At 46.2% G+C, this 26904-nt stretch overlaps 2 protein-coding genes across 2 annotated transcripts; one reads left to right on the forward strand and one right to left on the reverse strand.

The window, feature by feature from the left end:
- Nucleotides 1-1879: 1879 nt before the first annotated feature.
- Nucleotides 1880-3605, reverse strand: LOC123054538 (receptor-like protein kinase FERONIA). Its single transcript, XM_044478323.1, has one exon. The coding sequence runs from the start codon at nucleotides 3481-3483 to the stop codon at nucleotides 1948-1950; it is 1536 nt and encodes a 511-aa protein (XP_044334258.1). The 5' UTR covers nucleotides 3484-3605; the 3' UTR covers nucleotides 1880-1947.
- A 6825-nt stretch (nucleotides 3606-10430) lies between these two features.
- LOC123049998 (proline-, glutamic acid- and leucine-rich protein 1) lies at nucleotides 10431-12097 on the forward strand. The gene is made up of 4 exons (XM_044472847.1): nucleotides 10431-10735; nucleotides 10856-10941; nucleotides 11027-11159; nucleotides 11255-12097. Exons 1-4 carry the CDS (start codon nucleotides 10546-10548, stop codon nucleotides 11854-11856), a joined length of 1011 nt encoding a protein of 336 aa, XP_044328782.1. The 5' UTR covers nucleotides 10431-10545; the 3' UTR covers nucleotides 11857-12097.
- Nucleotides 12098-26904: the final 14807 nt, after the last annotated feature.

Genomic DNA, 26904 nt, shown 5'->3' on the forward strand with positions numbered 1-26904 from the left:
ATCAAAATAGATATATAAATCAAAGTGGCTCATGATATGACTAAGAGCAAAAACTTTCCAAAAATTAATGATGAGCGGTTTTCATGATGCACCATCGTACGCAAGAAATTCAAGAACAATGGTCATATCACCATCAAGGAAGGCGGTGTTGGTTCATCGCTGCTCTCGGTGATGCAAACATTGTCCACTTCTAACGACTCGATAAATATGAAACACAAATGCCCCCCCCCCACCCCGTTTTGGCACATCTGTAATGATTATTTTAGATAGCATAGATTAGGGGGGTTCACAACATAAATTTATTTTTCTTCAGCTCCGACAGTGATAAAAAAACACAACATGTGCATGCATCAAAGAATCGATGATCTGGAGATGGTTGTACATTGTCATCAACTCTGTAGTGAAGTCTTAAAGCACTTAACAAGAAGTTGAAGAAAGCTTGTGCTAGCAACACTGAAGCAAATAATAAGACTTTGGGACATGGACCCAAACTTGCAGCGCGCAGGAATTAGTCTTGATACATGAACCACTCCTAGATTGTTCCAAGATTTGCGAGGGGTCCATAAAAACGTCGTCGCAAGGCCCAACCACCTTGTGGAGCCGGCGAGGCGGTGTATGTGGACATTATCTTGAAAAAAGGACAATGCTCCACGAACACTAATTATGGTGACAGTGGTCGTGTCTATCGACTTGGTAGTGCTCTGTCAAGTATATCATGTTTCTTCCTCCATTCTATTTGTTCTTTATTTGATGTAATCTAGTTGATGATTATTTTCTTAGGTTTAGTCTATTTGATGCTTACATTGTAAGATTTACATTTCACATACCCTTGTCAGTGACTAAAAGAAAACAAAACTAGGAATAAATATACATTTTTTTATAGTTGTGGCAATTTTGAGTAATATATCTATGAGCTATGGGAATGATTGATAAACCATGTTCCGCGCTTAGTGTGTTGAATAGACGACCAAATGCACAGTGGGGCGCGCGATGGGCCTAGTAGATTCCACGGTTCGGCCAAATTTCTATATCTTTTTTTATTTCTCTATGAACATTTTTTTAATATTCGATGAGCATCACACACACACACATATAAATTTTTTTTGTTTTTGGACCCTCAAGTTCCCCAAAAGTATAGACTTGATCTCTCAAGATTTTTTGATAGACATTTGGTCCTTCAAGTCTCAAACCCTGATAAGTTTGGTCCAAAACCAGATTTTGAGCACGTTGACTCGGTTTGACCATGTTCACCAGGTTTGACTGATGAATAGTAAATTAAAAAAACTGAAAATTTGTGACAACCAAGATGCTTGGGGCGCTAGTTGCGTGTAAATTTTGGTGGTCAAATAACATCCGAGGAGCTATAGCAAGAAAACAAAATTTGGCTTTCTTTGTGAGCCAAAGTTTTTTTTGCCACAAGCTCCTCGAATGTCAAAACACCATACAGATTTTCACGCACCTAGCGCACCGAAGCATCTTGGTAACCACATAATTTCAGTTTTTTTAATTCTCTTTTTGCTATTTTTTTAAGTTTAGTGTTTATCGGTCAAACCCGGTCAACATGGTCAAAATATGGTTTTGGACGAAACTTACCTGATTTTGAGACTTAAAGGACCAAATGTCTACCAAATTGACCTTGAGGGACCAAGTATATATTTTTGGGGAACTTGAGGGACCAAAAACATACTTTTCTCATACATATATATTATGGATATTTAAAATAGGAACATGAATTTCTTAAGAAAATATATACACACAAATATTAATGCATGAATATATTTTTATAGATAAACAGAATATATTTTTAGATGAATAAGCACACTTTATATATATGCAATGAGCCTTTTCTGAGATGCACGAACTTTTGTATTTGCGCAGGTTAAATAAAGAAACTTTATAGGATTTCTCACACTATGGTCTGTTCGTAACTTCTTTGGGGAGGCCCATTTATGTCTGGCCCGACTTAAACAAAGCAGAGCTTTTTGTTGGGCTAGGGGGACCATGGGCTTGTTTATCAGGAATGGCTTCTGGCTCGCACACGACCACCGATGTCGCCTTTCTGCCCCGTCTGCAAATAGCGCACGCGCATAGGCAGCCGATCAACACCGCAAGGAGGCCACCGGCGACCGTTCCACCAACGGCCGCAGCTACGGCACTTTTCCTCTTGGACTCCCCTTGGTAGAACTGTTTCTGTGGGATCGGCGGGTTGGCCCCGGCGAGGTTGTTGCTGCCGTACGTCTGGAGCTTGAACACCTCGAGGCCGTTGAGTATCGCGTCGTAGTACTCCGGCCTGCTGCTGAGGTCCGGGTGCAGCGCGACCCACATATCCATCTGGCCGGAGCCCGTCGTGACGACGAGGTAGTCGGTGTACACCGGAACCCCTATCCCTCCGCTCCACGCGATGACGTCCATCTGCTCCTGCGCCGTCTGGTTGTTGATGTAGATGAAGAAGGAGCGCTGGTTCACCCTGGTGATCGGGTCCTGGATCTCGCAGAAGTGGAACCTCAGGAGGTAGTAGAACCCCGCGTCCACGGGCAGGATCCACGTGAGGTTGTAGTTCAGGTTGATCTGCGCAGTCGGGCCCATGGACCTCGCCGACGCGTACACGCCCTCCGGCGCGATGTGCGGCGGCACGGACGGCGGGTATCGGATGGTGACGTCGCTGTCCTTCTCGAAGGAGACCCCGCCGGCCGCGCCGAATATGTAAGGGATGTCCGTGTCCCAGGTGCGGTAGAAGCGGCCGGAGTCGTCAGCCGGAGAGACGGCCTCGCCGCCGACGTTGAGACGGTACATGGTCTGGAAGGCCGTGTCGGCGCGGACGGGCATCGGGTCCGGGCGCCCCCCGTTGGCGAAGGTCGGCACCGGCTTCGTGAACACGTCTGGCGTGGGCACGATCTCGATGCCGTTCACGAACGCGTAGTGGGAGGAGGCGCCGGGGGACGGGGCGAAGGTAACCTCCAGCCTCCCGCTCGAGTTGACGTTGAGGGAGAACTCGCGGACGAGGTAGGCGGCGTCGAGCGCGAGCGCGGTCTGGGACGCGTTGAAGTCCTGCAGCAGCGTGACGCCGCCGGCCGTGACGCCGAAGAGGGCGCCGGAGGCGCTGCGGTTGCCGTAGTCGGCCGGGTAGAAGTAGAGGCGGAGGAACACGCGGCCGGGGCGGACGAGGAAGGTGTAGGTGTGGCTCGACGCGAACACGCGCGCCGTCATGTAAGGCACGGTAGAAGGCAGCGACGGGTCTTGATACGACGCACGGGCCGCGACGCCGGCGTTCGTCGACGGCAAGAACATGGACGCGGAGTCACCGTCCCACGCACGGCCGTCGGAGTCGGTGGCCGAGGCGGACGAGCCGCAGCTCAGGCGGACCTGCCCGGCAGGGTCGGTGGAGTTGTTGCCGCCGCCGTCCGCGGCGGCAAGGGAAAGGGACACGATGGCTAGCAGCAAGAGGCACGGAAGCACAGTCGAGCAGGCCTTGGCCATGGCCATGGGACTACTAGCTGCTAGCAAAGCTAGTGTAGTGGCGGCTTTGCTTGGTTGGCCCGTGATGATGCGCGCGCCTCAGTTCGAATCACGATTGTTTGGCATATATGGGCTGTGCAGAGCGTGGTTGTGGTGGGAGGCGATATTTATGGGCTGTGGAGCACAAATGATTTCTGTCACTGTCTATGTCTAGTGTCTACTGCCCTCCTGAACACGGTGTGATAATGGTATCATGCATTTTTACCCGCGAAGAACACACTGAAAATGCTCTGCTTCCTCTCACAAGTGGAGGAAAAACGACCCGATTGATCGTCTGGAAACGTGTTCGGCCTTGGTGGATCCAAGCTGGCAGGCGGCCTATTTCTCCAACGCGCTATGGCATGCACCGATCGCAACCAGCTCCGGACGCGAACCACCGACCGATGCCCGCTGGCAGGGAGCTATCGTCGAAGGGTCAAAGTCGTCTCACATCCTCGACGAAAACAACAGCTAGCCCGCCCACGCCGCAGTCACCGTGTCAACTTATCTCTTGATAACCCACTACGAGATTCGGTTGGAGTTACTAGTAGTAGCACAGAGAATTATTTACAGCTCATTTCCAGCGCTTCAAACGCACTTGTATCATGGTCGCCGAGCTTGACTGCTCTGCTCTAGTGCTCCTGAGCGTTCAGCGTTTGAAGCCACGTCGGGGGTTTTTGCTTGCCGACTTCGATCACCATCACATAATTATCGCATCGTCTTTTCCGGTAAATAAATGCTTTTTTGCTAAAAATGGTGGCTGCGTCAACCGGAGCCAGCTCATTTAGGGCATCTTTGGATTCTGGCCATTTGGAAAAGCTAAGAAGGGTACAAATGCAAGAATCAATTAAGAACAAAGGCGTCAAAACAGAGGACTGGAAAACATGTAGACTTTTATAATTTGGGTCTTTCGATCACAGGGATAGGAAAAAACATGAAAATCCTAACGAACATAGTTAAATAAGAACCAAGCTGTATTAAAGCGGAAAAATAGAAGGGACATTAACGTTATCATGCTGTTAAGGACCTTGGTCTCAGTTTTCATGTGTAGGGGAATTTGAAAACAAAGGTTCAAGTGGATTATAAAATTTCTGCATTTTTTCGTTGGAATTGAGACTACCAGAATTTTTCTTAATTTTTCATACTCTCCATTCCTTTGAACCAAACATATGAATAGCCCCACCATATAACAGTTTTCTATTCCTATGTTTTTTCTCCACTTTTCCACTAAACAAAAGGGACCCTTAGTTGTCACATTTTTTTTCTTTAAAAAAGAGCTTCCTCTTTGATTTTAACGAAACCATCATGTCCTATCTTAGAAGCTGCCAAAAGAAAGCAACAAGTAGCAGGTACCTAGAGCAAATGGGGAATTCATGCGTTTGGGCATCCACAGACCGGATCCTCAACAACATGAGCACACACTGCCTATTAACATGCAATAATTTAAGCACACACTGCCTATTAACGACCCTGCCAAAAGTTCAGCACACAACGAAAGGAACTTCAACACATCGGGGTGCTGTGGCAAACCAAGCATGAAGAGACAACAACACATTCACCCCTGACCATGTTCGTCTCTATCCGCCAGCCACACACCACTTTCATGACTTCATTTGCTATCATTTCAAACATTTTTACCCCGCACCGCAGCGTTTCTTGTCTTTCCAATTTATGCAAAAGGACCCAGTCGTTAAGCTATCGAGCAATCATATTAACATGAACATGTGGATCAATATTATTTTTGTTTTCAAACACACTACTATTCCTCAGTTTCCAGATTGTCTCGAACAAAGCTGAAACGCCAACTGTCATCCAATGTTTCTCAAAAATTTCAAATTTTAACAATCCAGACATAAAAATAAGTCATGGATGTTATTAGGCACATCCAACGAATTGAATACACATTTGAAAATGTTTCAAAAACATCCTGGAAATAGAACATTGCATGAAAAGATGGTCAATTGACTCATCTCTTCTGCAAAAGTGACAAGTTTTGTTACCAACCCACTCTCTTCTACTCAAATTGTCTTTAGTTAGGACACTTTTCCTAAGTACTAAAGAGCTATTTTGAGACCTCGGGGCGTCCAAAGAGCCTTTAGTAAAAGGCAATATTACAAGTGACTAATTCCTTGTCTCCCTCAATCTTCACCTCCTCTGATCCAAATAATTCATGGTATTTTTTCTACGTCTTCACTAGCTTTAGCATGAAAGTATCTAGGTTTGATATCTCCCTCAAATACTTCTTTAATTTTCACCCTCATTTCAGTTCCTCCTATTTCCTAAGCATGTCTAGTTGTGATCTCAATTCTTTTTGTTCATGTCCCATCTCATTCGTAAGCCCATGTATCTCACAATTTTATCAATGTTATCAAGTTTGACCAGGATATCATTATTCATGTCCCTATATCAAGCATTCATGTTTCTATGCCTTCCTTTCGGCTTAGCCCTGAGTTTTCTTAATTTCTTTTGCCATCTATCTAGGTTAGATCCCCTCAAAGCATGCCCTAACTGGGTTTCATAGACGGCCTTCTGAATACCCTCCATTAGAAACTAGGAGTTTTCAAATCTAAAGATAGGATCAATAGTGGCATATTCCCTAAGTCTTCATGACTAATCATAACAACAATGGTTATTATTCTTGTTTACTTTAACAACTTGTTTATTATTCGTAGATTTTCTCCACGCATGTTTCTTTACAACATATATATGTTTATACTGGATGCAAAGGCCAAAATTGGGAACTTATTTATGGTTGTATCACCAAGATACATTTTGGAAAATGAGTAACATATAACTCGCACTGCAAAAAAAAGACCAATCACACCACGGGGTGTTCGATGATCGTCGACTTACGTTTGATTTGTGGTAAATGATTTACAACAATATTCACATGTGCTCGCGTATTTCAATTTCTTCCTTTTCGTTAAGTCTGTAGCGACCTTATGCTTCCCTCCATTGTATCTATCTTCCCATGTTCCACCAGAAGCATCTACTTCATCTTTAAAACCCTCCCTCCACGAAATTGCTCCACTAAACAAAAAGGGTGATGTTTTCTCCACGTCTACCACCCCATTCTATCTCTCTTAAGCATTACAATGTTCTCTCTCTACCTTGCAAGCTCCTACATATACGTTGTTGCCCGTCTAAGATGCCTCATTGTACCTCCTGAAGTAACATGGCACCGAGGAAAAATATGCAGAGCCTCTTCGATCCATGTGATTTCAAGAACACAGAATAGCAAAATGTTGGATTGCACTGGTGTGCCCACTCGAATCCTACATGGTTGTCTTTCTCCCAAAAAATCGGATGCACTACATGAAAAACAAATGATTTTTCCTCAGAAGGTTTGAGCGCACATACAATTTTCTTTAAGTAATAGTGCAAGGGAATCCTTAACACCATCCATGCGGGGTTTGATAAAAAAATACTACCATGTCAAAAAATTCCCTAAGGACTATAATTCTCCGAAATTTCAATGGGGATCCTCTAAATCAAATAGGTTCTGGATTTATCACTAACCATCCTAGATCATAGTGTAATCTATGAATCAAATTCTGCCCAAAAAGGGAAGGTAATCATGACTAGTGAAAGACGACTATGATGGTTCTACTTCCAACCATGCGGAATGGCAAACACAGACTAAAGGATGCCAAAATGAATTCGGTTACAAGTTCCGACAAGACACTTGGGAAAGCAAGCATCGACGTGTATGTGCACAATTGTCACAAGGAAGTTTTCAGCATGTCGATATGTTCAATGTTGTTAAATTGCTATAGCATGGGAGAAGTTGAAGTACTCGCTTCAATCAAGGGATCTAAACTGCCACTAGAGTGGACTTATATACAGATCCTGTTGGAATCAAAATGTGTTGTTGTGGTGAAATATGTTCATGCCATATGGCACAAACGCAGGGGTCCTCATAGCTTGGATTAGGGAGATATATATTTGTTGGCACTGAAACCAAGATTTTTTTTATCTCACACGAGTGCGATACGGTGAATCACAAAATTGAACAATTAGGCCAACAATCTTTTACATAATCTCTCCCAGTCATGGAAGAAAAAATAAGATACTTGTAAGACCACATAGTCAAGAAAGTGCCAAATGGATGGTGGTCTACATGGCCATTTGAACTGGTGAAACGACTGTCATGGGAAATCTAATGAAATTAGGGTAACATTCCTTTCTCTTGCACCAGTATACAGTTTTATTGCAACCATGCTCAGACTGTTGGATTCATCATATTATTTTATTGCTCTAATTGTGTTATTTTTATGTTGTTGTGTGGCAACGGTCAGTGTATAATGCAGAAGCTTGAGTCACAAACTCACATCACATTTTTGGCATGAGTGTGTATGTGGTTGATGCCTCCAAAATTTACGTTGTTTTTACCTCTTGTTTGTGCTCCAGTAGTAGCCTTTGTCGGATTTTACTGTGTTCGAGCACGACTTTTTGTCTGTTAGAATGCCACTACGAACGTCTTCGGGAGTTTAAGAACTTAACGCCAAGATATGGTGATAAAATCACATCAATTAACGTGATATAATATTACCATAAAAGAATAAAGCAAAAGGGAGAAGAGAGAGGCTTCACGGAGGAGTCCAGAGCACTTGACGAGGCATGGTATGAGCGCGTGTGCTCGTGCACGTCACCGTCTAGTCTAGTATTTCACCCATGTGCAGTCAGATCGATCATCAGAGGTCCATAGCCACCAGAAACAACTCCAGAATGCAAAATCCTAACTTCCAGAAGGCATTCGAAGTGGAAATCGGCAAGGAGGACTCTGTAATTGTCATCATCATGTGCAAGGAGGCGACGACATCAACCATCTACATCACCATACCAACTCCATTTTGTTGTAATATCGAACCCTAGTGGATCCTACGTGTATTACTGTAATTTATCATCCATGTTTTTCACCGCTATTCATGTGATGTTCTCCGTATCCATGTGTGAATAGTTCCCTTAATTATCGGGGATATGGATGAACCTTGGCATGCATAGGTGCTGAATGCTTATAAGAATATGATATTCTATGTTGAATGTCTGATTTATTAGCTTCGTGAAATGTCGTGAAGGAGCCCCACACAACATTTTCGGCTTGTATGACCGCGAAGCAAGGTTGTCAGAATCGCGATTTTGAATCGGATCGGAGCTCTGATTGTAGGATCGCAAATCGTAGAATCTTCACTATCAAGATCGTAGAAACGTAGATTCTGTGAACTAAAATCATAGAATCATAGGGGTTAGTTTGGATCGTAAAGTCGTAGAATCGTACAGCAGAATCGCGATTCTGACAACCTGGCACGAAGCATATTACTATCATTGTAAAGGTTAGGATGTTGAGTTAATTCGAGGTGACGGTAAAATACTCTCTACCTCGCCTTCGCAATTCTAATAGGTGAATAACCAAGATCCCTTAGTGTGGTCGTGTCCACAAGGAAACCCTTAATTACTCTAGTGATAACCGAAGTGGGGAAACTATGGTAGTGGCGTGCGTGGTATGAAGTCTACCTCGAGCAGAACGTATATTATACTTGGATACGCCCAATTACAAATGTCAAGAGCAGCTCAAGTATCCAACCTAGAACTACGCAATAGCATACATAATGTTGGACACCTACCAGTGGGAATTCCAGACTCCCCGCTTTAATCCTTTTGTTGGTTTCATCGCTTTATTCACCTCGCTATGTTCTTTTACTTCTTTTATGCTATTTACTTTTGTCAGTATTCTACTCAAAATTATTATAACCTTCGCCATTATTTTGCTTTGCATCTATGACGAACTTACAGGCACATCTATACCACTATATAGTGTCACAATAACTTCGAATATCAGCCGTTGGATATGCTCCGTCCAAGAGTTGAGAGACGATAAATCCAAATAATATCATCCATTTGATAAAGTTTTCATCTCACTAGATTCTGTCATGTGGCCTTTTAATCGAATCCACACTATCTCCTCATATTATTCTAGAAGTATCTTTTTCCCATCCCAAGAACCCGATTCTCCAATAAAAATAAAGGAATAGAACAATCTAGATTGTATAGAGAGTTGGGACCTATCAAATATGATTCGTACAAAAGGAAATAAAATGTCAAGAATGCCTTTCACCCTGCTATTATATATGTCCTGATGTGAAAAGCACATATAATTTACTAGTTCCAATAAGTCTCTATAAGGGGCAAATTTCAATTCATTTGCTCCGTGTGGGATCGATACTTTTACTTCAAAAAGGCCACAGCTAAACCCTATGCACTTGCAGACCATCCGTGGTGTTGTAATTTGCAAATAAATGATTGAGTTACTTAAGATCTTTATATGTTGCAATCCCGTAAATTTCAGTAGAAGTGCCCGAAGAGTTGCATTGGTGCGCAAGTGTTTGGGTTCTTCTTTTTTTGGCGGGTATTATTTGGGTTCTATTACAACAACACACACAATATGTTACAAGCCTAAAGATAACGGAGTTGACATCTTAGTGTGAGCAGTTGTGCTTGGAAGAATAACTAGAAAAAGAAAACACAATATAACATTGATGCAGGCGAAGAGATCGAACAGATCAACATGACGAATGCGAAAACAAGATTAGATGGTCAAATGTGTTGTATCACACAACAGGGTCTGTCCAAATGATCACCAATGCCAGGTACATGAACATGACACTCACAAGCTAGAGTTCTATTTTATTTTCAATTTTTTGAGATAAGAGGGGAATAAACAGCTTTATTCATGAATTCCCTTTATTCCGAAAGAGTCTGTTCTCCCATCATAAAAAAAAATGAGTCGGTCCTAACAGGCCGGTTCCGCGACCCAACGTAACTGGAAATCTCCGGATAGGCTCGTACCGCAAAGCCATTCTGGGCCGTAATGGGCCCAGTCTAAATCAAATAAATAGAACAACGGCTCTCTCCATCCAACTTCCCCAAATCCACCTTCTCTGCTTCTCGCGAGCACAAAGGTTCGCGGCGCACGGCCAGCATATATACGCCGGCGACGTTCGATCGTTGGCCTCGTAGCATCTTGGCGTGCGGTGTTCCCGGAGACGCGAGATGGGCGACTGGAAAAGGAAGTCCATTGCTGGCGGACCGTCGCCGGGGATGGGCGACTGGAAAAGGAGGTCCATTGCTGGCGGGCTGCCGCCGGAGACGCCCACCGAAATCATCCCCGGCGCCTTGCACTTGAACCTGGATTTCTTCTACCGCCCCGGCGCCGCCGGCGTCGCCTTCCCCATCGACAGAGGTAGATGACCAAGAAGACAGCACGCCCTCTTCTTTACTTCTTTCAGGCCCGCACGGTTCTTGATTTAGGCCGCGGTTCTTGAATTCTGTTCTGAAAGTTTCCGTTCTTGGTTTCTTGCAGCCGATCAGAACGGTGGCCAAAGGAGGATGGCGGCGGTGACGCCGCCGGCGACCATGGCGCCACCATCGCAGGCGCAGCAATGCCAAGTTAGCGCTCCGTGCTCGTCGTCAACTCAGCTACCGCCGCCTTCTGAATTGCTGCCTTAAAATTGGATTTCTTGGTTTCTTTCAGCCGGCTGGAACGGCGCCGACAGGAGTGAGCGGGTTGCGCCCTGGTGGCCGCCGGCTCAGAATCAAGGTTCCGTCGGCTTCTCAGATACCGCCCCTTCCCGAGGATCTCGCCTACCTCTTCACCAACGTTGAATGTAGGTTCCCGCTTCCCAGGAAATATTCATGTTTCTGTCATTGGCTTAAGGTTCTTTGATTGGTGATGGAAGCTTGGCTTGGTTGTTTCTTGCAGTCTACAGCGAGGACGACGAGGAGGCCGGCGAGGAGGAGGAGGAGGAGGCCATGTTGTTATGGAGCAGCGAGGAGGAGGAGGATGGGGAGACCATGTCGTCAGGGAGCAGCGAGGGGGAGAGGGAAGATGGGGAGGACATGTCGTCAGGGCGCAGCGAGGATGATGAGGAAGATGGGGAGGACATGTCGTCAGGGCGCAGCGAGGAAATGGAGGCCGGCCACGAGGAGATGGAGGAGGAGGCCGGCCAGGACGAGATGGAGCAGGAGGCCGGCGAGGAGGAGGCCATGTTGTCAGGGCACAACGAAGATGGTCAGGTGGACGTGGACGCCATGCTGTATTGCCATGAAGCATTTCTGTCACAGAGGGAGGAAGAGGAGGAGGAGCCTGAAGAAGTCCAGGCCATGTGCGTGCGATGCGACTCCCTGGAGAGGTTGGTGACGCTCTTACCGTGCAGGCACGCCTCCTACTGCGAACGCTGCTTCGCCATCGTCGACCGCCGCCAGGGAGCTGGGCGGCTGTGCGCGGTTTGCTGGCAGCCCTATGCGCGGGGGCACCCTCAGTCCGGAGGTCTGCAGCCCAAGCCGAAGAAGAGCTCCAAGTAAGGCAAGCGCCACTGTCGCCTGTTCGAACGTCGAACTCTGTTCCTGTTTCAGTTCGGGCAGTCTCCTGTTTCATTCATCTCGGGTGCCGTAACGGGTCGCCTGAATCGATCCCAGTTCTCATTCTTTCGTGTTTGGTTGATGGGGAACTATACTTGCAGTTTCTCATTGCTTGTATGATGCACAGTTCTGACCTGTGTTGGTACTCCATCACTTGTGGAGTTATGGTTGATTGGTAACTGTATAAACTTCTGTTCTAGCTTTTGATGAATGTAGAGCAATTCTGAATTTCTGATGATTTATCTGCAAATAAATGCTAGCCAGTTCTGTCATTTCAGTTTTGATGGTCAGGTTTAAATTGCTGTAAATTGCTGCTTGCTGCCTGCTGATGATCAGGTTGAAGAACTTGAGTTTCAGTTTAAGCAAACAGAGCCATTTTTAGCTTGGAGATATGAATCAGAGAAATTTTGTCGTGGCGAATTATACTTGCAGTTTTTCATTTTTATTTTTTTTGAGAACATCCTTGCAGTTTTTCATTGTGTGAATGATGCACAGTTCTCATATGTGAGTCCATCACTTGTGGAGTTATGGTTGATTGGTAACTGTGTAAACTTCTGTTCTAGCTTTTGATGAATGCAGCCACTTCTGTCATTTCAGTTCTGATGGTTAGGTTAAAATTGTTGCTTGCTGCCTGCTGACCAGGTGGATCATACGTACGAGTATTTGATTTTATTGTTCAATGATTGAAGAACTGTAGTTTCAGTTTACGCAGACAGAGCCATTTTTAGGTTGGAGATATGAATCAGAGAAACAAGTTTGGCCAGATTTAGGAAATAGTACTGATGCCCAGTTTTCAGTTCAGCCAAAAGGGACAGTCGAGGTTCGAGTTCAGTTCAGTACCCGTGTCCGGTTTGCAGTTCAGCCAAAAGGGACAGTTTAATTTACTGGATTTGACTGAAATTCAGTTGATTTTTGAGGGATTTTGAAGAAAAAATGAAGTATTTTCGAATTTGGCTCGAGTTAAGGTTTCACTATTTTTTTACTAACTGTAAATATCTCGGTATTAACGGAAATCACCGGAATTTCTGATTCTCTTGAATAAAGTTTCTTGCCAAAAGGGAACCCTGGTTCGGTCCAGTTCACCTTCCAGAAAGACAGGGCAACGTTCAGAGTTCAGTGAAAATGGTGCCGAGCATAGCAATGTGAGTTCATGCATAGCAATTCTGAATTTCTGATGGAAGAACCCCCCCCCCCCCCCCCCGCCCCCGCGTCGTCTCCTCTGAGGCGACTCGGGGGTTACCCTAACCGCCACCGCCGCCACCCCTCCCTCCCCCTTCCCTACCCTCCGCCGCCGCCCGAGGTGCCCGCCGGCACGCGCGCGCGACACCGATGAAGGTGGCGGCGGGGATCTGGCGGCTTCACCTGCGTGGAGTGCCTAGGCAGCCGGGGCGGTGGCCCCGGATCTGGCAAGGCGGCAGGCGCGCCCGCAGGTGTGGGTCTTCGTCCTCGGCCGCGTGGGCGGCGAACGACGGGGGACACGGTGCATGGTCGGTGGGCTGCTCCGGTGGTCCTCTGACCTCAGATCTGAAGGTTGTTTATCCTCTTTCCTCTAGCCCGCTCACAACCTGTGCTAGCGCCGGTGCTTCTTTGCCGGTCTGTTGGTAGCTGGTTGCGGTGGTGTTCGTCGGGACCGGGAGAAATCCCTGGTTGGTGTCTCCGACTACGGCGGTGGCCAGGCCCTCGGGCGCGGCTCCCCTTCTTGAAGGCACCGTCGAGATCCCCTCTTCCCACCCCTTCCCCTCCGTTCCAAGGTTAATTCCTGTAATCCCTTGCGGATTCGGCGGCGGCGGCGCTCGGCGTCGTAACCTCCCTGGGGGCGTCGTCTGGTTAGAAGGGTGTAGGTGTGTGGTGCTAGATCCGAGGTTTGCAATTGCAGCGGGGGTCCGTGTGACAACTTGGTTTCCAGCGATGCCGGGCTTGCCTTTCTCTGTTTGGTGCTTGTTGGCCGTCCCCTGTTCGCCGGTGCTCGGCTCCCTTGAGCCTGGGTGGAAAAGGAAAGGGTTCCCCTTCCCGGCAACAGAGCCGTGGCAGCTCAATGAGCACCAGGGCCATATCCCTCGCATCCTGTGCATGATATGTTTCCCTGTTGCTCGCCGCAAGCTCGATGCTTCTTCAGTTCCGATGTGCCGTTTCCTGCAGCTTACTCTCTTCTTGTTTGGACACCGGCGGTCTGTGCTTATATGCCCAGTGAGGTATGCCCGCTGCTGCGACATGGATGCGAGCACATGTTCTGTGTCTGCTACCCCAAGATCGTGCCTTTCCTTGTTCTAGGGTGAACCCATCCCTCGCTCGACGGTGCGGCGTCCTTCAAGCCAGGAGGAGGGGGTAGGGACCCTCTTCGGCGAGGGAGAAGGAAGGTGTGGTATCTTTCTGGTCCAGTGCAGGAGTTTTTGGCGTGTTTGTGGCCAAGGCGGTAGGCAATGCCATTGTCGCTGTTGTTTCCTTGGGCGCCGGTGTTTCGAGCTTCAAGGGCAGTCCTTTCTTCAAGCGGTTGTTCATCTCTATCTAGTTTAGGTGCTTGTAGTTTGGGATTGTGTTGTAAGCTGTATCTTCAGCACCCATGTATCTTTGGGCCGCTCGTGTTTTATTTTTTTTGTAAGTGGCGTTGGGCTGCTCTTGTTGGTTGTAATACCTGGCCGGTTGATGGCTTTGTTAATTCAAAGCCGGGCTCATCCTCGAGCCTTCGTTCTAAAAAAAATAAATCTGATGATTTATAAGCAAATAAGTGCTAGCCAGTTCTGGCATTTCAGTTCTGATGGTTAAGTTAAAATTGCTGCTTGCTGCCTGCTGATCAGGTGGGTCAAACGAGTATTTGATTTTAATTTTCAATGATTGAAGAACTGTAGTTTCAGTGCCTATTCGGCAATCCACCACTCCGAGAAATACGAGAATCTGCGGAGCATCTGTTTCTCCCCTCTGTTATTTTCAACTGAAGCTTCGCCCGCTCTGGGAGCGGAGTCGTGGAGTGGAGACTCTGAACAGGCCCTCAGTTTAAGCAGACAGACACATTTTGAGGTTGGAGATATGAATCAGAGAAACTAGTTTGGCCAGATTTAGAAAATAGTACTCGTATCCGGTTTTCAGTTCAGCCAAAAGGGACAGTTTTATTTACTGGATTTGATTGAAATTCAATCGATTTTTGAGGAATTTTGACGGAAAAACGAAGTGTTTTCGAATTTGTCTCGAGTTGAGGTTTCACTAAATGTAAATACCTCGGTACTAACGGAAATCACAGGAATTTCTGATTCTCTTCAATAAAGTTTCTGGGCAAAAGAGAACCCTGGTTCAGTATAGTTCAGCATCCAGCAAGACTGGGCAACGTTCAGAGTTCAGTTGAATGTTCAGACTTTGGCACCAGGATCTCCAAATGTGATGACGCCCCTCTGCACATGACAACAATTCCCAAGCTCCCATATGGACAATATAGAGTCTACTGTAGTAACCTAATTTTTTGTAATGGACGGCCACCTAAATTTAATTAGTTACTCCCTTTGTAAAGAAATATAAAAGCATTTAATAGTGATCTAAATGCTCTTATATTACTTTACGGAGGGAGTACATAGTCAGCGGACTATTACGATTTATCAAAAGTCCGACATTACTGTCTCATGGTAAAATGATCAACACCTTAGTCCCAAGTGTAGGTGTTGTCAATATAGAGTCTACGAACTAAATATAAGACGTTTTTGTAGTTTAAAGTGAAACTATTGGTTTTGGAGCGACCATGAGATGCTTAGCCTTTGAACGGCTACGAGAATGTGGGTCCGAAGGAGTGACCATAACGCGACCCGAGCACAAAGGCAATCAAAACCACTATCATTCTCATCCTATCTGAGATTTGGAAGGCAAGAAATGAGTGTACTTTCAGAAGCAAAGTGGCAACACCGGCAGACATCAATGCAGCCATCAGACGAACTTTTGAATTCTGGCGCCAAGCGGGAGCAGCATTTCTGGAGCACCCTTTTTGGGACCCTCCGTGAGACAGTAGACTAGCCAGCATAGCTGTTGTGTTTTTCTTATATCTTCCTTTTATCTCCTTTGATCTCCGGATCAGAACCCGCCCTTTTTGTATTACCATCTGCTCTCTGCTATCAATACAAGCCAGCAATCAGCTGGATCTTTCAAAAAAAAAAGGAGTGACCATAAGAACTTAAGCTTTATAAACACGAGCTATACTTGAACTATCCTTGCTCCCTTTGACAGGTAAGACCTGTAAGCTTATCTTGTATTGATTGCACTTAGCTCAGTATCAGTAAGCATCCCATCCCGCTATGCCCTATGTTTTTCTTTTGCTGTTGATGACTTGAGTAGTTTTTTTTTTTGTGTGTGTGGGGTGACTTTTGAGTAGATTCAAAATACTACGTACTCACTTAGCATATTACATGGGCAGATGTAGGAGATGAACTTTGTGAATCCCAGTAGTATGCCCGCACTAGTAGAAAAAGGCCCATTTGTCCCGGTTCATAAAGCCCATCTGTCCCGGTTGGGGAACCGGGACTAAAGGGTCGTTACTAATGCCCTAGGCCTTTAGTCCCGGTTCTTATACAAACCGGGACAGATGGGCCTCCACGTGGCCGCTCCGGCGAGCCCAGGCAGGAGGGCCTTTGGTCCCGGTTGGTAGCACCAACCGGGACCAATAAGCTTCCACCCGTCAGCATTTCAGCGGCTGTTTTTTTAAAGGAGGTGGTTTAGGGGTTTTGGGGGTTAATTTAGGTTGGTATAGGTAGCTAATATAGAGATGTGTCTTCTGTTATCTCCGTGCTACTGCTACTGCTATGCCTAAACATGACTTAGATTGAAGTGAGGCAACATGTGGTGCATGTCGAAAGTAATACTAATCCTAACTTGATCAAGTTTGGATTGTACTACTTTCGACATGCACCACATGCATGTTGCCTTCACTTCAATCCAATCCATGTTCATTTCATCCACAGATATATAATAACTCTTCATGCTCGCATCATGCATCATCATAATAACAAGTCCTACTAATCATCATCATACAACTTCTACTCGTTATTAATAACAAGTCATACGATCATCATCCTGATAGTCATCGAACCAACCCTACTTTGTTCTTAGCACATGATCATCAGTATTAGGTAGGACCTAAATACCCTCTTTAAGGTAAAATAGCATAAAACAATATAGACCCTGACTCTCCATTATGGAGAATGGAGATCATCCTGTCTCCAATTCTTGCGCTTCGCTTCCTTTTGCTTCCAAGAACCTCCTTACGACTGTCCATACATTTTTTCCATTTATTGATTAGCATGTCTCCACTTCTTTGAGAAATCCGGTATGGACAGTTGAGATTCGTAGGATGACCTGGATATATGTTCAAAACACGAAGGCTGCCATTCTGATACATCAAATGAGGCACACAATCCTCTGGGATTCTCTGTTGAAAAACATAGTAATAACTTCATAGTTAGCAATGATGTACTAGTTTTAGAAGTATGCAAAAGATGCACGGATGTCGTAATAGTAAAATATCTTACCAGGGTATCTCCATGGTAGTTACCGTAGTTCAACACGTGCACTAGTGGCACGTATTGACCATAATGTTGAGGAGTTTGATTGTAGATATTGTAATTCTCAATATCAGTACAAAATCCGACCAGATGATTTTTCTCCTGATAAGTTAATTCGGAGCCATCGGTGTAGTGGGTTTTGTCTACCATGTTCCGCACATTGTTTGAACAATCAAAATAAGCTGTCAATGGAAATAAGCTGTCAACTATTTTGAAATAAACAATATAAATTAGCTAATAACTATGTTTGAGAAACTCACATAGCGGTAGAACTGGAGGCGTATCAACAAGGACCCAAATGTCCATATTGTCTTGCTCGATTTCAGGATCACCAAGATCCATGGTGACAAGCATACCCTCATCAAAACCATACATCTTGCAAAATGCTTCCCAATTTTTGCAACCAAAATGGGTTACGCTCTCAGCATTATACAGATTTACTTCAAAATCCACATCATGATGGGTCCTTAGGTGAATTTTCTTCGTTTCAAAATTTTCATGGTCTTCAAAATCCATCCTCTCCAAGACATAGCGTCTTGCATGGCATGGGATAAGCTATACTCGAATTGTAAAAGATGAAAATTACACGTTGAAATAGTTGAAGTCATGCTTAATTACGAAAAAAACACTTGTCGCCGTTGCGTACCGTTTCAACATCGAAGGTCTCCTCGAGCTTAATGCTGAAGCGCCGATCATCGTCCAGGTGAGGCCTGTCGCACAAACCTCGATCGTCGTGGCACCACCCGCACTCCCCCGGGAGACTTTCGTCGTCCGATGATGACATTTCCTACGTTCATAATTCAAAGATTAAACTTGTACAATTAAATATATGTACTACAAAAACTAAATTAGATCATTATTATTCATCACGGGTTGACTATCGGTTTGTCGAGTCTTTTCTTGAAAACTCTCAGCTCACGTGGTGTATACATTCGACCGTTGGTGATGGTCGCTCCTCCCTTTGTCCCCGAGTGCATTACACCAAAATGTCTAGCACACGGGAACGAAGGAGAAGCGACCCCCACGACAACAGTCGGGATTCTTCGTCCTCTCATATATATATGGTGGAACTCTCCCTCACTGATTCCTCTCTGACATTTGCGATCGTCAGTGATGGTAGCTCCTCCTTTCGTTCCCGAGTGCATTACACAAAATTGTCTAGCACACAGGAACGAAGGAGAAGCTACCCCCATGACAACAGTCGGGATTCTTCGTCCTCTCATATATGGTGGAGACTCGACATACTTAAAGTCAACCCGAAATATCGTTTAATTATCTTTCTAAAAGAGGATTTGGCTGGTGTCACCTTGATGTCGGAGGGGGTCGGTGACGCGGACGACGGCGGGGATGATGGAGGGGCCGGGGCTCCTAGATTTCTGCGAAAACAAAAACCCTATAAGCTATCAATTAATCATATGCATATGCCTTGCACAGTGCTCTCCAATTTTAGCATTCAAAGTAGGAGTAGTTTTCCAATTTGAGCATTCAATAAGAAAAATCAAATCGCAAAATAAAGTAGTATTCAAATTAGGATGCATTCAATTATAAGCAAAACTACATCATCTCCATGCGTCCGTACATTGTCGAATATTATCACTAATACACCTCGAATACTATCATACATATAGCATCGCCAGTACAGCTAGAACCATAGCACCCGACGGGTATCAGCGCGGGCGGTGGACACCCAAAGGGAAGGAACCATCACAGGATCATAGCTCCAGTGAGATCCTTGAAGAACCTGCCAGGTATTGTCGAACCTTCCCTCCAACGCAACCATGTAGCGACGGACGTGCTGGTCCTCCTCGCTGACACGGTGACGTACCACCTCCGCGGTGTCCGGAAGCCTTGGCACCGTCACTGGCTCACGCGACCGCCACCAAACAAGGATCAGGTCAACGACGGGCTGGCTCCTCACCAACCTACGCCCCCGGAAGGTAGCACCTCCCAAAACCAGCCCGGCGGAGCCCAGTCCCGGACATGGCCCCTCTGATCAAGCCGGCCTCCTCCGCCGAGTCGACGACGAGGATGCGGGATAGACATCGTCGACGTCGATGCGGGAATAATTGCTTTAACTAAAAAACCAACTAGTTCTATTAATTTCCTTAATATAAATAGAATAAAGTACTTACTAAAAATAAACTAGCTAGTTTAACTAGTTCTATTATTTTTCTAACTAATTCTATTAAACACTTTCTAAGTAGTACTTACTAAAAGTTATCGGGGAGGGGGGTACGTATATCGACAATGACATACCCGATAAAAAAATAAGAAGAGGAAGAAGAAGAAAAAAAAGAGGAGAAGAAGAAAGGAATAGAGGAGGAGATCGAAGAAAAAAAGAAAAAAAAGAGGAGAAGAAGAAGGAATAGAGGAGAAGAAGAAAAAATAGAATAATATATTATTCTATTTCTTCTTCTTCTCCTCTATTTCTTCTTCTTCTACTCTTTTTCTTCTTCTTTTTCATCTTCTTATTTATTTCTCCTCTTCTTCCTCTCCTCTTCTTCTTATTCTTCTTCTTCTTCTCCTTCTCCCTCTTCTTATTTTCCTTTTTTCTCTCCTTCTTTTTCTTCTAAATATGAACATACATAAATGACTTTGATCATACACAATTTTCAGATTCCTACACAATATGAACATATACATAAATTGACAAAGAAAATTCTATGAACAAAAAAATCATAAAAATTCTATGAACAAAATTACAACAGAAAAAAATCATAAAAATTCTATGAAAAAATTGACATATTCTTTGCATATGAACATACAAACATTTGCATATTCAATAATAATATCAAAAAATCTAAACTACACATCTAAATTAATACATCTAAATTACAACAACTAAATTAACTACACATCCAAATTAATACAACTAAATTACAAATCTAAACTACACATATGTAATAGCTAGGGGGCGCGGCGGCGCGGCGGCGGCGGCCATTACAGGGAGGAGGAGGGGATCGGGGCGGCGCTCACAGGGTGCGCGGCGACGGCGACGAGGACGCAGCGTCGGGGCAGGGGCGGCGCGGGGCAGCGACGGCGTCTGGGCGGGGCGGGACTGCGTCGAGGCGTGGCGCAGGGGCGCGGCCGGCGACAGCGTGGGCCCGAGGGCAGCGGACGGCGTCGGCGTGGGCTTGGGGGCACGGGCAACGGCAACGGCGGCGGGGCAGCCTGGCGGCGTCGAGGAGGTCGGCGTCGTCGGGCGGCAACTGACGATGAAATCTGAAGAAAATGCTAAGGGCTGGCTTATATAGGAAAGGCATTAGTCCCGGTTCGTGGCACGAACCGGTACCAAAGCCCACCTTCAGTCCCGGTTGGTGGCACAAACCGGGACTAAAGGGTGGGCATTGGTACCGGTTGGTGCCATGAACCGGTACCAACGTATGGGCACCAACCGGGACTAAAGGCCTTGTGCTGCCCGCATCGCGGCACGAAAGTTTAGTCCCACCTCGCTAGCTGAGGGAGCTCGAGAGTGGTTTATAAGCCCCACTCCCGCTGCCCTCTCGAGCTCCTCTCAAATGCAGGCTTTCGGGCCTAAACACACTGTATCTGCCTGTGGGCCTATTGGGCCTTCTACGGGCCTGAATCCTGGCCCATGGGTGGGTTTCTAGTCGTATTCAGGCCGTGGTGGCCCAGTAGGTGGCTTTTTTTCCCCGTTTATTTCTTTTCTTTTTTGCTTTATTTATTTTATTTTCTTTCTACTTACGACAAAATACTTATTTATTTTATTTTATTTTGTTTCTAATTACTTATTTATTTTATTTTATGATAATTATTTTTGCTATTAAAGTTTCTAACAAAAAAGTTCTTTATGAAAATTCTTTTTGCTTTTAATGATTTTGAACAGAAAAAACTTTGATAATTTTAGTTGCATCAATTTTATATAATTTTAGTTTAAGTAATACTAGAGGTTGCTTATAATGTTTTGAACAGAAAATACGTTGATAATTTTAGTTTCATAAATTTTATTTATGTTATTAAAGTTTATTTTATTTTGTTTCTACTTATATATTTTATTAAAGTTTATTTTATTCTGTTTCTAATTACTTATTTATTTTTTATGATATTTGTTATTTTCCATGCATTTACTGATTATTTTGAGCTATAAGACCCTGAAATTGAAAAGCACTAGAAATGAACTCTGAAAAGGTTGAAAGTTGGCATGGTATCATCATTTCACCCACATAGCATGTGCAAGAAAGTAGAGAGGGTTACGGCAAAAACTGGATGCACTTCGTGTACAAAACGGACAATCTGTTTCGAAGTATCAGGATTTCATACGGAAACTCGTCTGTTACAACAGGCATTTCAAATGAACTACGAAAAGGTTGAAAGTTGGCATGGTATCATCATAATAGTTGTGGAGAGAAAGTCTTCACTTTTTTTCGCTTGTGTGCTTTGCTTATTGCGCCGTAACCATGGATATATCTTCATCGTTTATCAGGATGCTTGGGTCAGCCTTGACTTTGAAGGGAGGAATTTCATGAAACTTTTCATAATCTTCAGACATGTCTGTCTTGCCCTCCACTCCCACAATGTCCCTTTTTCCTGAAAGAACTATGTGGCGCTTTGGCTCATCGTATGATGTATTCGCTTCCTTATCTTTTCTTTTTCTCGGTCTGGTAGACATGTCCTTCACATAGATAACCTGTGCCACATCATTGGCTAGGACGAACGGTTCGTCAGTGTACCCAAGATTGTTCAGATCCACTGTTGTCATTCCGTACTGTGGGTCTACCTGTACCCCGCCTCCTGACAGATTGACCCATTTGCACTTAAACAAAGGGACCTTAAAATCATGTCCGTAGTCAAGTTCCCATATGTCCATTATGTAACCATAATATGTGTCCTTTCCCCTCTCGGTTGTTGCATCAAAGCGGACACCGCTGTTTTGGTTGGTGCTCTTTTGATCTTGGGCGATCGTGTAAAATGTATTCCCATTTATCTCGTATCCTTTGTAAGTCAATACAGTCGAAGATGGTCCCCTGGACAACGAGTACAACTCATCACAAACAGTGGTGTCACCTCTGAGACGTGTTTCCAACCAACTGCTGAAAGTCCTGATGTGTTCACATGTAATCCAGTCGTCACACTGCTCCGGGTGTTTGGAGCGCAGACTGTTCTTGTGTTCATCGACATACGGGGTCACCAAGGTAGAGTTCTGTAGAACTGTGTAGTGTGCTTGAGACCAAGAATGCCCGTCCCTGCATATTATTGAGTCCGCTCCTAGCGTGCCTTTTCCAGTCAGTCTCCCATCATACCGCGATTTAGGGAGACCTATCTTCTTAAGGCCAGGAATGAAGTCAACACAAAACCCAATGACATCCTCTGTTTGATGGCCCATGGAGATGCTTCCTTCTGGCCTAGCACGGTTACGGACATATTTCTTTAGGACTCCCATGAACCTCTCAAAGGGGAACATATTGTGTAGAAATACGGGGCCCAGAATGACAATCTCGTCGACTAGATGAACTAGGACGTGCGTCATGATATTGAAGAAGGATGGTGGGAACACCAGCTCGAAACTGACAAGACATTGCGCCACATCACTCCTTAGCCTTGGTATGATTTCTGGATCGATCACCTTCTGAGAGATTGCATTGAGGAATGCACATAGCTTCACAATGGCTAATCGGACGTTTTCCGGTAGAAGCCCCCTCAATGCAACCGGAAGCAGTTGCGTCATAATCACGTGGCAGTCATGAGACTTTAGGTTCTGGAACTTTTTCTCTGGAATATTTATTATTCCCTTTATATTCGACGAGAAGCCAGTCGGGACCTTCATACTGAGCAGGCATTCAAAAAAGATTTCCTTCTCTTCTTTGGTAAGAGCGTAGCTGGCAGGACCTTCATACTGCTTTGGAGGCATGCCGTCTTTTTCGTGCAAACGTTGCAGGTCCTCCCGTGCCTCAGGTGTATCTTTTGTCTTCCCATACACGCCCAAGAAGCCTAACAGGTTCACGCAAAGGTTCTTCGTCACGTGCATCACGTCGATTGAAGAGCGTACCTCTAGCTCTTTCCAGTAGGGTAGGTCCCAAAATATAGATTTCTTCTTCCACATGGGTGCGCGTCCCTCAGCGTCATTCGGAACAGCTAGTCCGCCGGGACCCTTTCCAAATATTACGTGTAAATGAGAGACCATAGCAAGTACGTGATCACCGGTACGCATGGCGGGCTTCTTCCGGTGATCTGCCTCGCCTTTGAAATGCTTGCCTTTCTTTCGACATTGATGGTTGGTCGGGAGAAATCGACGATGGCCCAGGTACACATTCTTCCTGCATCTGTCCAGGTATATACTTTCGGTGTCAGCTAAACAGTGCGTGCATGCGTGGTATCCCTTGTTTGTCTGTCCTGAAAGGTTACTGAGAGCGGGCCAATCATTGATGGTCACGAACAGCAACGCCTTTAGGTCAAATTCTTCCCCCATGTGCTCATCCCACGCACGTACACCTGTTCCATTCCACAGCTGTAAGAGTTCTTCAACTAATGGCCTTAGGTACACATCAATGTCGTTGCCGGGTTGCTTAGGGCCTTGGATGAGAATTGGCATCATAATGAACTTCCGCTTCATGCACATCCAAGGAGGAAGGTTATACATACATAGAGTCACGGGCCAGGTGCTGTGATTGCTGCTCTGCTCCCCGAAAGGATTAATGCCATCCGCGCTTAAAGCAAACCATACGTTCCTTGGGTCACTTGCAAACTCAGCCCAGAACTTTCTCTCGATTTTTCTCCACTGCGACCCGTCAGCGGGTGCTCTCAACTTCCCGTCTTTCTTACGGTCCTCACTGTGCCATCGCATCAACTTGGCATGCTCTTTGTTTCTGAACAGTCGTTTCAACCGTGGTATTATAGGAGCATACCACATCACCTTCGCAGGAACCCTCTTCCTGCGGGGCTCGCCCTCAACATCACCAGGGTCATCTCGTCTGATCTTATACCGCAATGCACCGCATACCGGGCATGCGTTCAAATCCTTGTACGCACCGCGGTAGAGGATGCAGTCATTAGGGCATGCATGTATCTTCTCCACCTCCAATCCTAGAGGGCATACGACCTTCTTTGCTGCGTACGTACTGTCGGGCAATTCGTTATCCTTTGGAAGCTTCTTCTTCAATATTTTCAGTAGCTTCTCAAATCCTTTGTCAGGCACAGCATTCTCTGCCTTCCACTGCAGCAATTCCAGTACGGTACCGAGCTTTGTGTTGCCATCTTCGCAATTGGGGTACAACCCTTTTTTGTGATCCTCTAACATGCGATCGAACTTCAGCTTCTCCTTTTCACTTTCGCACTTTTCCCTTGCATCAACAATGACCCGGCGGAGATCATCATCGGGCACATCGTCTGGTTCCTCTGGATCTTCAGCTTCCTCTTGATCTTCAGCTTCCCCCGTTGCAGCATCACCGTATTCAGGGGGCACATAGTTGTCATCGTCCTCCTCTTCTTCGCTGTCTTCCATCATAACCCCTATTTCTCCGTGCTTCGTCCAAACATTATAGTGTGGCATGAAACCCTTATAAAGCAGGTGGGTGTGAAGGATTTTCTTGTCAGAGTAAGACCTCGTATTCCCACAATTAGGGCATGGACAACACATAAAACCATTCTGCTTGTTTGCCTCAGCCACTTCGAGAAAATTATGCACGCCCTTAATGTACTCAGAGGTGTGTCTGTCACCGTACATCCATTGCCGGTTCATCTGCGTGCATTATATATAATTATGTGTGTCAAAAGTAAGAAAATTAGACAAGTATCTATCTAAAGTAAGATTTTTTTCTTTCAGAAAGAAGATAAGAACAAGAGGCTCACCACGGTGGTGCCGGCGACGAGATCGGCGCGGGCGATCGACGGCGGTGAAGACGAGGACGGGGCGTGACGGACCGCTAAACCTAGACAAATCTCGGAAAAAATGGAGCTCGGAGGTCGAGCTTCGAGAGGAGAAAGCTTAACTAATGTGGCTCGGGCATTTCATCGAACACCTCATGTGCATAGGAGGTGAGCTAGAGCACCCAATGCCCCCCCCCCCTCGCCGGCCAGCAAAAAACAGAGCACTGTGGAGTGCTCTTCTCGCCGGCGATGGGGTATATATAGGCAACTCATTGGTCCCGCTTCGTGGCTGGAACCGGGACTAAAGGTCATCCTTCTGTCCCGGTTCCTGCCACGAATCGGGACCAATGGTTGTGGGCCAGGAGCGAGGCCCATTGGTCGCGGTTCGTGCCAAGAACCGGGACAAATGGGCCCAGACGAACTGGGACCAATGCCCACGAGGCCCCGGCCGGCCCCCTGGGCTCACGAACCGGGACAAATGCCTCCATTGGTCCCGGTTCGTGGAAGAACCGGGACTAATGGGCTGGCCAGGCCCGAACGAAAGCCCCTTTTTCTACTAGTGCCGTGGGCTCGGAGTTCAACCGTTGTTATGTTTCCCACTTAAGCATTATGTTCTGCCACTAGTTTCGAGGCATCTGTTGGATAAATAGTGTAAGACTAGATCCTTATATTATGATTGTTTCCATTCTCCCCTGATATCAAATTATATTTACATTTGTTACAATCACTTGTACATAAACGAATTAGTATCACTTCATCACAAACACTATACTTGTAATAAATATTAAAACAGCATTGCTTCTATTCAATATATCCACGTCTTGCTAATAGCCAATAATTATCAAGTAGTATTACAAATACGTAAATTGCACATATCCTATCACTACTGGAATCAGCTAATTTGCCATCTGCCAGCTCTTTGCCGTCTGCTAGCTGACGGCAAAGAAGCTCATTGCCATCAGCTACCAAAAAGCGGACGGCAAAGAAATGGCAGACGATAAAGAAGCTCTTTGCCATCTGTCAGCTCTTTGCCGTCCGCTGGCAGACGGCAAAGAGGGAGGTGACCCCACCCCCCGCCCGTTTGAAAAAAACTTAACGCCCCACCAGCGGACGGCAAAGAGGCAAAAAGGCGGACGACAAAGATTGGCGGACGGCAAAGAGCCGATTACCTGACGGCCCGTACCCCCCGCCCGTTACTCTCTGTTCTCTCCTCTCTCTCCTCCCCGCCGCGCCCCACCACCGTGCACATCCCGCCCGCCCGCCGCCACCGCCCCCGGCCCTCGCCGCCCGCCGCCGCCCCCGGCCCTCGCCGCCCCCCACCCCTCCGCCCCCCACCCCTCCGTCCCGTCGCCCCCTCCGCCCCGTCGCCCCCCCACCCGCCGCCCGGCGCCGCCCTGTCACCCCCTCCGCCCCGTCGCCCCCACCCCTCCGCCCCGTCGCCCCCTCCGCCCCGTCGCCCCCCACCCCTCCGCCCGGCCAGCGCCACCCAGCCGCCCCTCCGTCGGCGGCGCCCCCGCCGCCCTCCGTCGGCGAGCGCCCCTCCGACGCCCCTCCGTCGGCGAGCGCCCCACCCCTGCCGCAGGTGAGCCCCACATTTTGCATCTCCTTTTTTTTCTGTTTTTTAGTTTAGTTT

This window comes from Triticum aestivum, chromosome 2D (genome assembly GCF_018294505.1).
Source record: "Triticum aestivum cultivar Chinese Spring chromosome 2D, IWGSC CS RefSeq v2.1, whole genome shotgun sequence".
NCBI lineage: Eukaryota > Viridiplantae > Streptophyta > Magnoliopsida > Poales > Poaceae > Triticum > Triticum aestivum.

Coding starts and splice junctions, on each gene's coding strand:
- LOC123049998 (XM_044472847.1), top strand. CDS start 10,546: ATGGGCGACTGGAAAAGGAAGTCCATTGCTGGCGGACCGTCGCCGGGG. Junction 10,736..10,855: donor CGCCTTCCCCATCGACAGAG/GTAGATGACCAA, acceptor GGTTTCTTGCAG/CCGATCAGAACGGTGGCCAA. Junction 10,942..11,026: donor CGCAGGCGCAGCAATGCCAA/GTTAGCGCTCCG, acceptor GGTTTCTTTCAG/CCGGCTGGAACGGCGCCGAC.
- LOC123054538 (XM_044478323.1), bottom strand. CDS start 3,483: ATGGCCATGGCCAAGGCCTGCTCGACTGTGCTTCCGTGCCTCTTGCTG.